Genomic DNA, 14239 nt, shown 5'->3' on the forward strand with positions numbered 1-14239 from the left:
TCTAGCGACTGAAGCGTGCTTCTTTCATCGCGAGCAAGTGAACCTCCCGCGCGATTCGGCACTCTCCGTCACGACTCGGCTCGGCCCCTTCCTCCTCTTCCCCGCCACCTTCGCCAACCTCCACCGCCGCCAGGCCAATCACGCGGCGAGCGGAGGAACGAAATAACCGCCATTCGCGATGTATAGTCCCCTCGACCTGACTGCGAGTTGCTGCGAGTGTACGCGGTCAGAGTCGGACTTGGGCGAAACGTGTGCGGAAAGATCGTACAGTGTACAGTGTACAGTTATCGGGAGAACGCTCGACGCTTCATCCCTACTCATAGGGACCATGGGAGAACGGCTTACACGGCTTACACGGCTTACACGGCCGAGCGGAATGCCAATCGCGATCTCTCTGCGCTGCGGTCGTGCTCCAATATTCCAGCTTTCAAATTTCGGGGAGGGACGAAATTTTAAAAGTTCACTCGTTAGGTTGGATTCTTAATAGGATTACTTGAGGGGACGATATTATGAGAACTCTGAACTGGAAAATTGTCTAGTTCTCACGATGACTTTCTTTCAAAAATGATATTTTGTTTCCGTTACTTTAATATTTCATAATATAGGATTACTTGAAGAAATGATGTTAAAAGAACAGTAACGAAAAACTGTCCAACTTCCATAACGGTTTTCTATCTAACAAAATTGGAAATTTGTCTTCGAGGAATTATCTTATTTAAGTCAGTAGCAAGTATAGTTTTTTTAAAATCTTTTTTTTTTTTTAAAAGAATAAATATTTCTTTATTTCTCATAAAAGTGATGTATAACTAATAAATTTAATTCCAACATAATATAAGTAAAAAGTATAAGTATAAAAGTAGAATTTTGTTGGGACGGTCTGAAAACCCAACTACCTACTTGCGTATTTTTAAATCGTCTATCTACTTTAAGATTAATTTCTCGATTATTCAATATTTTACAATAGAGATATTATGTCTCTTGCTCCTTTCATTCTTCTCATTTCATGATGTGATTAATGAGACCACGTACAAGATCGGGATCGAAAATGTCGTCGGACGTGTCAAATTAATTTAATTGTGACCTTAATTCGTCGTTTTAATTGTCCTTCACGCACTCGTGCTCCCGGATAGCAGTGACGAAAAGAGAGTGGCGCGTCTCTCTTCGAACGAGAGGGACATGATGTGGGAAACGAGAAATAAATAAGTCTAGTCTTCAAAACAACACAACACAATCTTATCGTGTGCATATATTCGGTGGTTTTTCATGTTTGCACGACGCGACACGTTACGCACGATGAACTTATTTGCATACCACTCGGATTATCGTCGACATTTAATACAGCATGATAGACTCGCCACGCGCAGTCCGAAGGTTACTACGTTGAGCTACTACTGTAAAGAAATGAGATCATATTTTGTTAAATCCCTCTGATTCGAGTCGACGATGTCTCAAACGGTTCACCCAAATTTTTATGTTAATTTAACGCGAGATAAATCTGTTAGATAGTAATACAAATATTATACAAAAGTTTACACAAAATGTAATACTTTGACACACAATTCGGAATAAATCGTGGAAACATATTTCTTTGGTAAAATTAACATGTACATTCACCTTTTATTTATCTTGGAATTTACGTCTTAAAACTACACTTTCAAAAATATTAAATATTATATTCACTTAGCTGTATTATTTTAACCCTCAGAAATCAATTTAACTGTAAATATTTAAATAACGTGATTATATTATGTTGAATTAACACTCAGATATGTTACAAATTTAATACAAAAATTTGAATCGGTTTTAATAGAAACATTTTTATTGTGAAAGAAAAATTCTCATTCATTATCTACCTAAAGAAAGTTTTTAGTTCGATATATTATTTACGTAATAGTTTGATACATCATTTTACATAATATTAAATAATTACCTATTTTTAATATATTTCTTGTTAAAGTCAGTCTCGATTCGTTTAATTTACGTTAGACTGACTACGCTCCAAAATGTAGCTTGATGATTTAAACTTTTTAGAGCCCGATCCTCTCGATAGTAGAAATTGAACAATTTCCCAGAGTAGTCGGAATCGCAGAAATCGATTTAAGGGAGGAAATTGGAAAGTTTTAATTCATAAGATGTCGCACAAAGGTTCTCTGACGTCTTTGAATCTTTCAACGCGACGTGCCATTTGATTCTATGTGCGATTCTACAGCGCTCCGTGATGATCGTGCGCACGTCACAGTGCTGAGTGCGATGACATAAAATCAACGGGACGAATCGAGACTTTTCATTGATAATTGTCAATTTACTCCGTTGTGCTCGTCTCGCGCGCGCGGCACGCGAGGGGACACCTACGGGAAACCAGCTCGGCGCGCTCATCGACGCTCGGCGGCGCAACTCACGACGAGCGAAGTGTAGATAAACGATCCCGGAGTCCAATTGGAGAGCGAGTTTGCCACGCGGCGTTCAATCTTGCTCGTGTACGGAAGGTGCGTGTGTGCGAGGCTCGGTCGCATTAACGCTACGCCGCCATAACGTGGCGCGAACATTTCGAATATTCAAACGTGAGTCGAGGACTATGCCTATCTTTCTCCCACGTCGCAGCTCGATTAACGACTAGATGTAGTAAAAGTAAATCATCATGTGCATCGTTTCCAAGAATTTCTATAAATACGCAAAATAATATAATAGTTTTATATAGGATAAAAAAAAACAGTAAAATTATTTCTGTTATACGATTGTTGTACGGATAATTATTTAAAATATCCCCTCCCCCCTTCCTACCTCGAATCTTAATAAAAAGACACTTATTCGATGTTTTCACTTAAAACGGAAGAATCTGGCAAAAAAAAAAAAAACGCGGTGATCGGCCTCGTGAATCGAGTTATTAAGCGTTAAAAGTTGGAGACTTTAGAGATTAAGATATCTGACATCTCGACTCAATATAGCGCTATATAGCTATGTATACGTTCTGCATTAATTACATAAATTCACTGCTTTGAAAACATATTCGCTGTTTTAATAATACAAATTGCTTTAAGTACACGCATTCTTTGCATTAGCAGTGAATTTGTGTTTTTAAAGCAGTGAATTTGTGTTTTTAAAGCAGTGAATTTGTGTAATTAATGCAGAACATATATACAGAGCTGTATCGAGTCGGGATGATATCTTAATCTCTAGAGTCTCCAACTTTAACGCTTAATAACTCGATTCACGAGATCGACTGCCGCGTTTTTTTGCCAGATTCTTTCGTTGAGTAAAAACGCGTCGAATAAGTGTATTTTTATTAAAATTTGAGGTGGGGGAGGGGGGGGGGTTATTTTAAAGAATTACCGATTATTGATTGTTCTTTTTTTTGTATGTATTATTGATTATCTTTTAACTCTTCATTACTTACGTAATGGGGTTCAGGACATCCCGGTCTTATATATTTGTTAAATGTACAAGTACGATTTGTATACATATTATTATGTCTGTTTTACAATTTAGAAACATTTTTTGCATTGATTTTTATTTAAAGATGTATCTGAATCATTTTTACAAATATGTTAATATTTATACTTTAAATAAACTGCATACATATAAAAATTATGTTTATAATAATCTGTTTTTCAGAAACTTATGGGAGTAATTGCGTTAAAACAAATTTACAAAACCACGTGAATAATGTAGGATTAATTAAATTATTTAAAATTCTAAATAAGAGAGACGCCACGACGTGCAGGAGGAAATCCGCGTCGGTGCAGCACGCTACTCTGGGGAAACAAAATCCCACGCAGCATCCAGGAAGTGGTGAGGGGTGACACCGGATGCATTTCAATGAGGGGAGACGGACGAACGGGTTCACGTAAAACAATTCTTTCTGCGTTTTTGCAGAGAGACCACCGTCTCTTATTCATTGTCCACCGCAGGAGTGCATTTCAGCGAGGTGTCTGGTTGCACAGGTTGCGTTTTATAACCTACAATAAAGCGAAAACTCTTATACTTCCTGCGATATTTGTTGCCAGATAACGTTAACAGGTTTCCTCAATAAATTTATAATAATAAATCATCGAAAAGATCGAGGAAGAGATTTATGTACTTAGAGAAAGACATAATGATAGAAACTATAAAGGTCACACTTATACAAGTTTTATATCTAGAATTATGTATATAATTGAATAAATTATTTCACAATTATTATAATTATAAAATAGTTTGTTCAACTGTGTATAAATAATTCTATCTGTAAAACCATACTGTGTGCCATTTTTCTCTGAATATGTTATTCTAATTATATTATGCGGAATGCAATAATTAACTGGAGTAACTAACTTTCTTACGTTTTTATTTTTTATGTTTAATAGTTTCGAATACAATTGTTGAAATATTATTTATCATAATTTATCCTTATTGTACATTAATCTTCAACAAATTCATGCAGCCTTAAATGAATAGATACGCGTTGTTACTACACGATTACTGACGATTAAAAAAACAAACATTTCTCGCCTCATGAACGATGCCTGGATATTGCGTATATGTATTTGTGAGTCAGCCAGATTGTTTCCAAAGGAAGCTGATGTTTATTCGCAGGCAAGGCGCACGACCGGAAGGCGCATAGATTTATCGCATCTGCATCGCGTGTTTACCACCGAAAGAGTCACCTGTTTCATCATTTCACTATCAGAACCGTGCTCTTACAATTCATTTGAGGCCGCCGCCGTGTTATCTCATCGCATACTAACGGGGACAGATTAAGCTGCAGCTGCGATAAATCATACTTTTATTGAGCTCAAGGTGGTGGATCGAGATCGAGGTTGAAAACGGATGCACTGTTCCTCAGATGTAAGAAGCCTACTTTCCTCCAAGACATGTCGGTATCTGGTAAGATGAATGTTTCAAGCAGTGATAAATTAGTCAGTTTACATACGTCGGATCAGAACGTTCAAGCTATTTAAGAATCGGTTAACCCTTCATTACTTACGTGAGGTGTAATGTTCAACCTCATGAATTTGCTAAATGTTTGAATATTAATTACAATAATTACACACATTACTTTATGAGTTTTGTTATACACATTGTTATACTATTTATAGACATCATTTAGCGCAAATTGTTTTACAATTAAAAAATTTTTTTTGCATTTATCTTTATCTATATTTATCGAAAAAATGTGTAGAATATCACACTAATATTTATTTATTTTGTAAATCATCCAAGAGAACAATGAAATTTGAGACACAATGTTAAGAAGTCAGAAACCTCTTACGCGAGTAGAGTTGAATTTCAGTCAACTTTGATCACTGTTTGCGGAAATTTTTGTTATGATTTTTATAACTGCATGGAAATCCTCGTAATAGAAATATTGCACATATTCGAAAATTTTTCTTTCTGAACATCTGTGATTGTAATCCGTTCGCGGAAGGTTCTTTATCGAAAGGATTTTCAATGCTCGGTCAGAATAATGTGTGCGGTATACGGTTGTGCGGCAGAATATCTTTTGTCGCCATCGCGATTGTGCCCACTTCCGTGGGAATTCGCGGAACGGAAGTGCAATTTCTGGCCGGTACCATCGTGGCCAGCTTCCATAGCAGCGCGAAGAAAAAACGATCTTTAAAGAAACGCGGGTTGCCAGGTGCAACGCGGATTCTCGCGTCTTCTCACGGCAAAGTACTCACGGATCATTTCGACGAAATCGTGATAGTCGTGGTATCAGCTGTCACAATGAGTATTCCGGGAAGGAAATAAAGTCAATAATTATAAAAATCGATTAGGCAAATAAGAATGCGGTGCGGTGCACATAAATTTTACAAACGTAATATATTTTAATTACAAACTTATTTATAATACTTGTATAATTAGAATATATTTGTATAATTTATATGCACCGTGCTTTTACTTGTCTAATCTGTTTGTAATTTTTATTTCAATATTGAAGATACTGTCTCGTACTTTTCATTTTTGCAATAATTAAAGATAATTCGCAATTATAAGATGTATTTCTGATCGATAAAGAGTTTTTTTTTGCGAACTACGTTTTAAATATTGAAAAAAAGTATTTATTCTATTAACCATTTTTGTCAACTTTTCTTCTTTACACTAAAAAAAAATACAAAATTTTAATAAGTATTTATTTGAATAATTTTAAGTAAATATTTACTAAACATATATTTATTTGATACAAGAATTCCAATAATTTGATTTAATTATCATTTTTTTTATTAAACAAATATTTATTTACTATACGTAAATTACTGCTTAGTACTATTCAAAAAATATGTATTAAGTTTTGATAAATTTTTTTCAGTATATTCGATTTATAGACATTTTGTGATAAATGCTGTAGGATATAGTTGTTTGTCGTAAAATGTTTCATTTTAATGTAGTACAAATTGATATAAATTAGATTACACATATAACTTATGTATAATTATGCATTAAGCATTGCCAAGCTCGCGTATAACAATTCTCTTTTCTTCATTAGACGTAGTCTGAAGTGAGAAGATAAGGGAAACACATATATAAAATATCGCAATTATTTTATAATTTTACAGAAATATGTATATTTTTCTATAGATTTTCACAGATCTTTCTTTTAAACTGCACGGATGTACTTTAAAGTATTAAAAATATCAATTGAATAACGTGTATTGCACATTTTGTTTTTATGGACATTAATTGAATATAATATCACATAATATATGTCATATTGTAAAACTAAAAATAAATGTAGAAGTATAAATAAAATTAATTAGATATCAAATCCTAGAATTCGGTTCGCTTACATACATATACATGTATATGTATATCTTCAGATATCTCTTTTAATAAGTTAATTAAAATTAAGAATTTAGCTTTGGTTTCTTAGCTTGGAGATATGATTTGACATCATGTCTTCTTTGACTAGAAACTTAAAAGTCAGTTAACTTGAAAGAATTAATGAGCCACCACTTTATAAGTTCTAGTTTATAAAGTAGTGTCATTCTGATTATGTTTTATGAAATTTTGGGCTCACTATTCTTCTTGCTTGTATAAAAAAAACCTAATTTTCTAATCTTTTTAGAACAAATTTATAAATTCGTTATTAATAAAAAATGATTCATACGTATTGCAAAAAAATTTACGTAGTTAATAATTTGCGTCTTATTACGCTTGAAAAATTACAACGTCGTAATTAAAATTTGCTTATTATCAAATAATATCACAATTTGATTTTTTTGCCGCATTGTTTTTTTTTTCATCCGTCGATTTGTTAAACGAATTTTCTGCATTATTTTTTGTTTTCTCCGCGCATTCTTCTCGTAAATTTATTTATTTATTTATTCTAATTTATCTTAAATTTAAAATTTCATTTCCTTGTTCATCAAGTTGTACCCATTCATAACGAACAGGATTCTCCACTGGCCTTCCGCGCCGAAAATCGAAATCCCACTTCTTCATGGCCTACGCATCAATAAATTTTCATTTTTAAATGTCAATTGATGTCTAATTTCTGCAATATTTCATTATAATTACTTTATCGGGACACAATTATTGTAATTGTGACGAGAAATAATTTTAACAATCGTTCGAATTTAATTTATTAAAGAAAATGATTTGTTTCTCACCTCTTCCAATTGTATTCGCCTTTCTTCTAAAAAATGATTGTTAATATTCTCACGTTCCTGTGGATTGTCGTTGTCACCGTCGTCGAAATTAAGTCTTCTACGCACACGATGGAGTCGACTGATGTCAACGTTCCTGCGTTCTTGCTGATCGTTGCCATCGCTGTCTGAAGAAAATCTTCTACGCACACAATGGTGTCGATTGTTGATACCATCGTCTGAAGAACGTCTACGTACATCACGACGTTGGTTGTTGTATTGGATAATGCCAATGTTTTCTTCCATTACTAAGAAAAATGAAACTTTTTAATGATTAAGTTAGGTAACCCGCGGTATTATCTTTTTACAATTGATGGAGTTTATGATAAAGAGAGAAAGAGTTAATATTAAAAAATAAACTTTGATTTGAAATCTGATTCATTTTATTCGGACTCGTCCGAATTTTTTAAGCATAGATTACTAATTAGAAATTAATATCTTTTCAAATAAAAACTTATTGAAACTATAAAATTTATTGAAAACTATCACTATATTCTTCGTCAATGACAGCCAGATTTAGAAATCTGTCGCGTCGTCACGTCATCGTTCTTCATCAGCGATAGTTAAGTTGAGAAGTGACAACAAACTCCTGCACAAGTTTCTCACCACTTCCTACTTGGGAATATCTTAAAGAAAGGTGGGAGAAGATCCTTACCTATGCGAAATCAAATCTAAAATCAACATATGATCACAACTGTCCTCGTTATCGTCGTTATCACTAGAAATATGAGTTGTTGTTGAAATATGATTTAATTACTTGCGGCTTTCTATGGCTGTTGAAATAATTTTAATTACATTTAGATCCAATTGTTAATTTAGAAAGTTAATTTTAAAACAATGCCCTCGCATAACAGCTATAATCCACAACGTAGTTGAATTTTGTTTGTTCTTCTCATAATATTCCGTATTTATGATGAACAATTTATAATAAACTCTTCGGACATACATCAAGATGTGAGAATTTTTGTAGTAATGTGCAAATAATTTTCCCATTACATTAAAATATAACAAAATAGGTTTTTGAACTTAAATGTGCAAATCTTTACTTAATAAAAATTAAAATATGAAGAAATTTTAGAATAAAAGCCAAAAAAATTTCAAATTATAGACGCAAAGTTAATACGCATTACTAATCCAGTGTAATGCGAGTGACCAAATTTATCATGAGTTAACAATTCGCATCGCGAATGTTTTAAAGCTGCGAAACTGCATCAGCTTATGATATTTCGTAATTAAACATTAACTTATTTTTTAAATATCTTAAAAGTCTGTATCTTAAAAACTGAAATTATGTGCTACAACTTTATAAAAATTCGAATGTACAATCCTATCTTTTTACATATTATTCTTTATTATTTGTATATTATTTGTAATAACAAAAATTTTTCATGCACTGTAGAAAATATCTATAATACACCAAAGATTACGCGCCAACATCCCAATTTATTTTTATACCGTTAGAGATAATCCCAGAGATTCTACTTTAAGTGGACACGCGTTTTTAATAACCTTCGTAGGGACATATCGTAAAGTTAAGGATCGAATAGACTTTCGAAGTTACACCAGTGCAGTGCCAGAGATAAGATTTCTCTTCTCTTTGTGCTCCTTACGCTCTTAATGATCGCGAATGAAACACCGCGCTTTTTACGCGCGTTCGTTAACGCAAACTGGTTTGATTCGTCGGCTTTCGCCGTGAGCAACGAATGAATTCCACGTTATTCGCGTAATTACTATGATGTACAGTGGAGCAGGTGATACAGCCGAGTGCATTAACTCCTCAGGTTACATGCAGGATGACGCAGTACAGTAGCTTCTCTTCTCTCTGCACCGGCCAGGTTAATGCACTCGGGGATACGTGCTTTCCTTTCTCGGCCATATTCACATTTCGGCCATATTCACGTATACCAGGATTGGAAAGATAAATGGGTGCTGGCACTCATGCACTCCGCGAATCGAGGTGCGAAATGACTCGTGAGAGGAAAGGAGAGAGAGATGGAGAGAAACGAGCGCGCATTGTTGAAATCACTCGAATGGCATCATGCGGAGCCAACAATCATCTGATTCGGCATAATATATCGTCGCACCGTATTAACTCGAAAATCGCAATCGTCCGAGAACGATATATATGTATCTATATTTTTTTCTCGTTTTCTGAAACCGTCGCTGTCGTGTACTTTTTGCGACGATCCAATTATTGCGGATTTATCGCCGGCATAAATTGCGCGCGCCGTTTATTTGGTCGTCTAAAACTGACATTGGCGATTTATCTGGAGCACTGTATGTTGAATAGATTTAACTGCCGGTATTGGAAGTACTCATTTTGAAATGATACTTTGCGCAGCTTCAACTAAACGTGAAATTATTTATTCGATTTGCGTACTTAGCTTTTTCTAAATCTTAGAAAACGTAAGAAAATTACTTGCAGAAATTACTTGTAGAAAGAACGGTTTTGTTGAAATATCTAAAAATTTAATTATATACAGATCTGAAAATAACTTTGTTGGATTATTCAAATAATTATATAAGGCGATCAAGATGATTGTTAGAATATTGTCAAAATTTTTTACAGCATTGCTTATTATGTTTGAGATTCTTATCACATTGAGAAAAATTTCTAGTTGAAAATGGACGAATCAGAAGATTCGGATTCATCTCTAGGATTAAAATTATAACATATTGACTATACAATGACTATAAAATTATAATTAGATTCAATCAGAAAATTTTTATTTGGTATGTCCAATATTTTTAACTGGAATTCCGATTAATGTAACCAGATTTTTTTCCAATGCAGCAATATTGTTCTTTTGTATACAATGTTATATATTCGACTCTTTTGATTTGATCGAAAGTTTTGTATTCTAAAGAATTGTTCTCTCTCGCACATTCCTGTATGCCTGCAACCTATCAAACAGGTAGTACGAGTTTATACAAAGGTGCATGCCTTTCTCTGACCTACTTAGTCGTTCGACTATTCTATACAAATATCGAATTGCACAATTGATTTCATCATTCTTAGTTGACACGTGAGAATTCATCACAAAACACGCAAATGTTATGTTTTTTCCAATTGCACATATTAGTACTGAATTATCAATTCTATATATATTATCAATTCTATATTAATTCTATATTTTTTTCTAAAAAATATAAATATGGATTTAATATGATATAATGTGTTTATATAATTCTCACTGTTAATATTGATATAAACACCATGGGTTTTTAAATCTCACCGTGTTGATATTATTGCATCAACACGATGGAGATTATAAAACACCACATGGTGTTAAATTTATATTCATATATTTAGAATAAATTTATCGAATCGAGAAGGGAGAGATAAAGGAGGATACAATTTTTATCTTTTCGGGGATCATTTTATTTTACATTTTCTTATGTATTTTTCTTCATGATGGAAATAAAAAATAAGCCTCTGTAATTTGAACGTTTGTACTATATGGGTTCTATTTCATAGATAAAAAGGAAATGCGATATAAAATATTCCGTGCACGATAGACAACTACGGTTAACATATCCGGTGCAACTTTGCGACTCGCAAATTCTATTTCTCATTTTTATTCGTATTCATCGCATGTCGCGTTAATCTAAGGCCAATCTTACCACTAAATTACGTCAGAGACAGGTTTTGTAGTTACGTTGACAGCAGGTCGAGTATCAATCGAGAACAGGAAAGGAAAGTATGCAGAATTAATTAAGGAAACGAATGAAATTCTAGCAGATTATTATGCCGAGATATGTATCCAGCCTAATCCGTTTGTACATTCGTCTACTCACTTCCTCGGGATAACTTCCTCTTTCAGCCTCTTGCAGAGTGTCTGCAAAACGGTGATAAGGTATCCGCTTTTATCTGTAGTAATTACACCGGCGAGCGTATTTAATTGAGATCGTTTTTGTTGCACTTCGTAACTGTTTATTTATCTCGCCTTCGCACGTGCGTCTCGTCTTTTGGTTTAACGTCGGACACAACCGGTCGTCAGTTCGTACATTTACACCAGATCGATAAACGTTTTCATCGGGGGTGTAGAATCCGACTGGGGTGATCTTGTGCGCGCGCACATACCCTACGACGAGGGTGAACAATCGTCAGGGCGTATTCGCAAGGTTTTCGATATGCGATTATCGATAGCATGATACAATTCGATTTGTAGAGCCATGGTACAAAAAAAGAAACGCAAGTAGTAAAATGTAAACAATAGCAAATCTAAAATATTGATTACTTTTGTTTCTTACTGCTTAAGTTTTTCTGTGTGCGACGTAATATAATGTATACGAAAAATATAATTTAAATAGGACCCTCAAACTTTAAAATAATAAATAACAATAAGATTAAGGCTAATGTGAGGCAGCACGGGAATAGGTATTAATTCATATAGGTATTAATTCATGTAAAATACTTCAATTTGATAGATGATGTGTAGCTTTATTGAGAAATCTTGAATGTTTCTCCTCTCTTTGGTTAAACGATCTGTTTTTGATGAGTCACTTCCGGAAAAAATATTTTATATATATAATTAAATAAAATTATATATAATTTTATATATAGTTTAATATATAATTTTTTATATATATATAAGTTTACATATAATTGTACATAAATATATACAATTGTGTACAATTAAATTTTTATATTAGGTGTTGGAATTAATTCGTAGCGTTTTTAATGAAAGAATGTTATTTATTTCACATGAGCATTAAAAAATACATTAATGAAAGTACTTCCCATCACTTGTAAAACGCTACGAATTAATTCCAACACCTAATATAATTTTATATAATTATATATAAAATATTTTTTCCTGGGCTGTCAGATTCCGAACTGAAGCGAAATTTGATATATAAAGTTGTAAAATTGTAACAATATGTAGTGGAAAGATAATCCTCAAAAAATGTGAGTAACTCACCTCAAACAGATCGTTTAATCAACATTGATCGTTGATTATGTATAACATGCTGTTGATAAAATTCCAAAGAGAGTGGAAACGTTCAAGATTTCGCAATAAAGTTGCATCATCTATTAAATTAAAGTATTTTACATGAATTAATATCTATGCGCACTATCTATTCCTGCGCTGATTCTCATTAGCCTCAATCTTGTCATTTATTATTACAATGTATACGTTCTTATGCGGAGAGTTTTAACTGGACTCAATGCTCTAACGATTTTTCCAAATAATTAAATTACGTTGTTAACAGAATGAAAGATTTTGACATATTTCATATGAAATGAAATCTAAAGAGGAATGCATGACTTTTTGACCTACTTCTCGGATTCTAAAAGGATTAACTTTTAAACACGTGTTAATTCAAACAATCTACATTCTAATGACTCCCAAAGCTAAAGAAATATTCTAACGATTCTTAAATAATTAAGAAATATTTCTATGAGAGAAATAATAACGGTTCGCAGCTCCTTTTTACTTTCCATGAATACTTGAAACTAATTTACCTCACAATTGCTGATATCAAAATGTCTTGAAATGTAAATGACACTCTCTTGTCTGACGGTATTTATAGAATAATCCGACGGAAGTTGAGAGAACACTGAGAGACTGCGTTGCAGACGGAGAAACTCTCTCTCTCTCTGTTAGCATGCAACTAGTCCCAAGGTAAGACTATTCTATTGCTGCATCTCGGCTGCAGCTCTGACTAGCCTAGATTCACTTAGGCCTCGCACGGACGACCGCGGACGACAGTGCAAACGCATGCGCGAAAGAACCCGTTAACCGCACTTTTTATTGCGCGGTCATTCATCCTGCAAAGCAAATTTATATCGGCCGATGCCGATGACACATTTTAGCAACTGTTCATCATGATGATGGATGATATTTTTCCGGCGAAGAAATCTTGCTCTGGACGTTCCGCGAATCTTGTTGCGATCGCGAGAGGAGGACGGGAGGAGCGGGAGATGGACGGGGATTAGCAAGAAGGTCATATTGAGACTACCTTCGAGAGGTCCGATGGGAATTATCGCGTCACTCTGGGGCGCGCATTTCCGTTCCAGACCAATGTCTTGTTTCGTGGAATCATCTGGCCGAGATGGAGTTTAATCGACGATGCACGTCCGATAATTCGCGTGATGCCATAATGATAGCGCTTTAATTAACAACGTTTGCACCACGTTATCAGCGCTTGAAGCCCAAGGTTGTAGTTTTCCGAGGAGTACCGGATGGGTATCGTATTTGCAATCGGGAAGAGTAACGTGATCGCGCCGCTTGTATATTGGCCCGTAGAATCCGATAGACGTACATCGATTGAGCATAACACGAAGATTATTCTGACATTGCATCTTATTGAAACGCAGCTCGTCGTGATAAGACGCGAAATTGCGCCGTTTCGCGATAGTTGATCTTTCTGCATTTTTAATCTTTCTACCGTTTACTCAAAACAAAATAAAAAATTGCCAATTAAGCTGATATACTACGCATTTGTATATTCGTGTATTAAATGTAGAACGACAAGCACATTTAGAAATCCGATAAAAATAAGCATACGTCTATTTCGACGAATGAAACTTAAATTGCATTTTTCAAATTATTTTAGAAAATATATTTTATATTTTATTAGGTGTTGGAATTAATTCGTAGCGTTTTACA

At 34.1% G+C, this 14239-nt stretch overlaps 1 protein-coding gene and 1 long non-coding RNA gene across 2 annotated transcripts; one reads left to right on the plus strand and one right to left on the minus strand.

The window, feature by feature from the left end:
- Positions 1–137: 137 nt before the first annotated feature.
- On the plus strand, positions 138–6096 carry LOC147909326 (uncharacterized). Its single transcript, XR_015545318.1, has 2 exons — positions 138–2561; positions 3613–6096. It is a non-coding gene; the product is annotated as an uncharacterized LOC147909326 (long non-coding RNA).
- Positions 6097–6332: 236 nt separating this feature from the next.
- Positions 6333–13304, minus strand: LOC105154084 (hypothetical protein). Its single transcript, XM_011069353.2, has 4 exons — positions 13093–13304; positions 11421–11707; positions 7587–7870; positions 6333–7422 (listed from the first exon to the last, which is right to left on the minus strand). The coding sequence occupies exons 3-4, from the start codon at positions 7866–7868 to the stop codon at positions 7309–7311; spliced, it is 396 nt and encodes a 131-aa protein (XP_011067655.1). The 5' UTR covers positions 7869–7870; positions 11421–11707; positions 13093–13304; the 3' UTR covers positions 6333–7308.
- Between the last annotated feature and the right edge of the window lie 935 nt (positions 13305–14239).

Source organism: Acromyrmex echinatior, chromosome 6 (assembly GCF_024713525.1).
Source record: "Acromyrmex echinatior isolate Ae372 chromosome 6, ASM2471352v2, whole genome shotgun sequence".
In the NCBI taxonomy this organism is placed as follows: domain Eukaryota; kingdom Metazoa; phylum Arthropoda; class Insecta; order Hymenoptera; family Formicidae; genus Acromyrmex; species Acromyrmex echinatior.

Excerpts from the sequence above, each read along its gene's own strand:
- LOC105154084 (XM_011069353.2), bottom strand. The coding sequence starts at position 7,868 with ATGGAAGAAAACATTGGCATTATCCAATACAACAACCAACGTCGTGAT. Across the intron at positions 7,423-7,586 it reads GGCGAATACAATTGGAAGAG|GCCATGAAGAAGTGGGATTT; the intron begins GTGAGAAACAAA and ends ATTGATGCGTAG.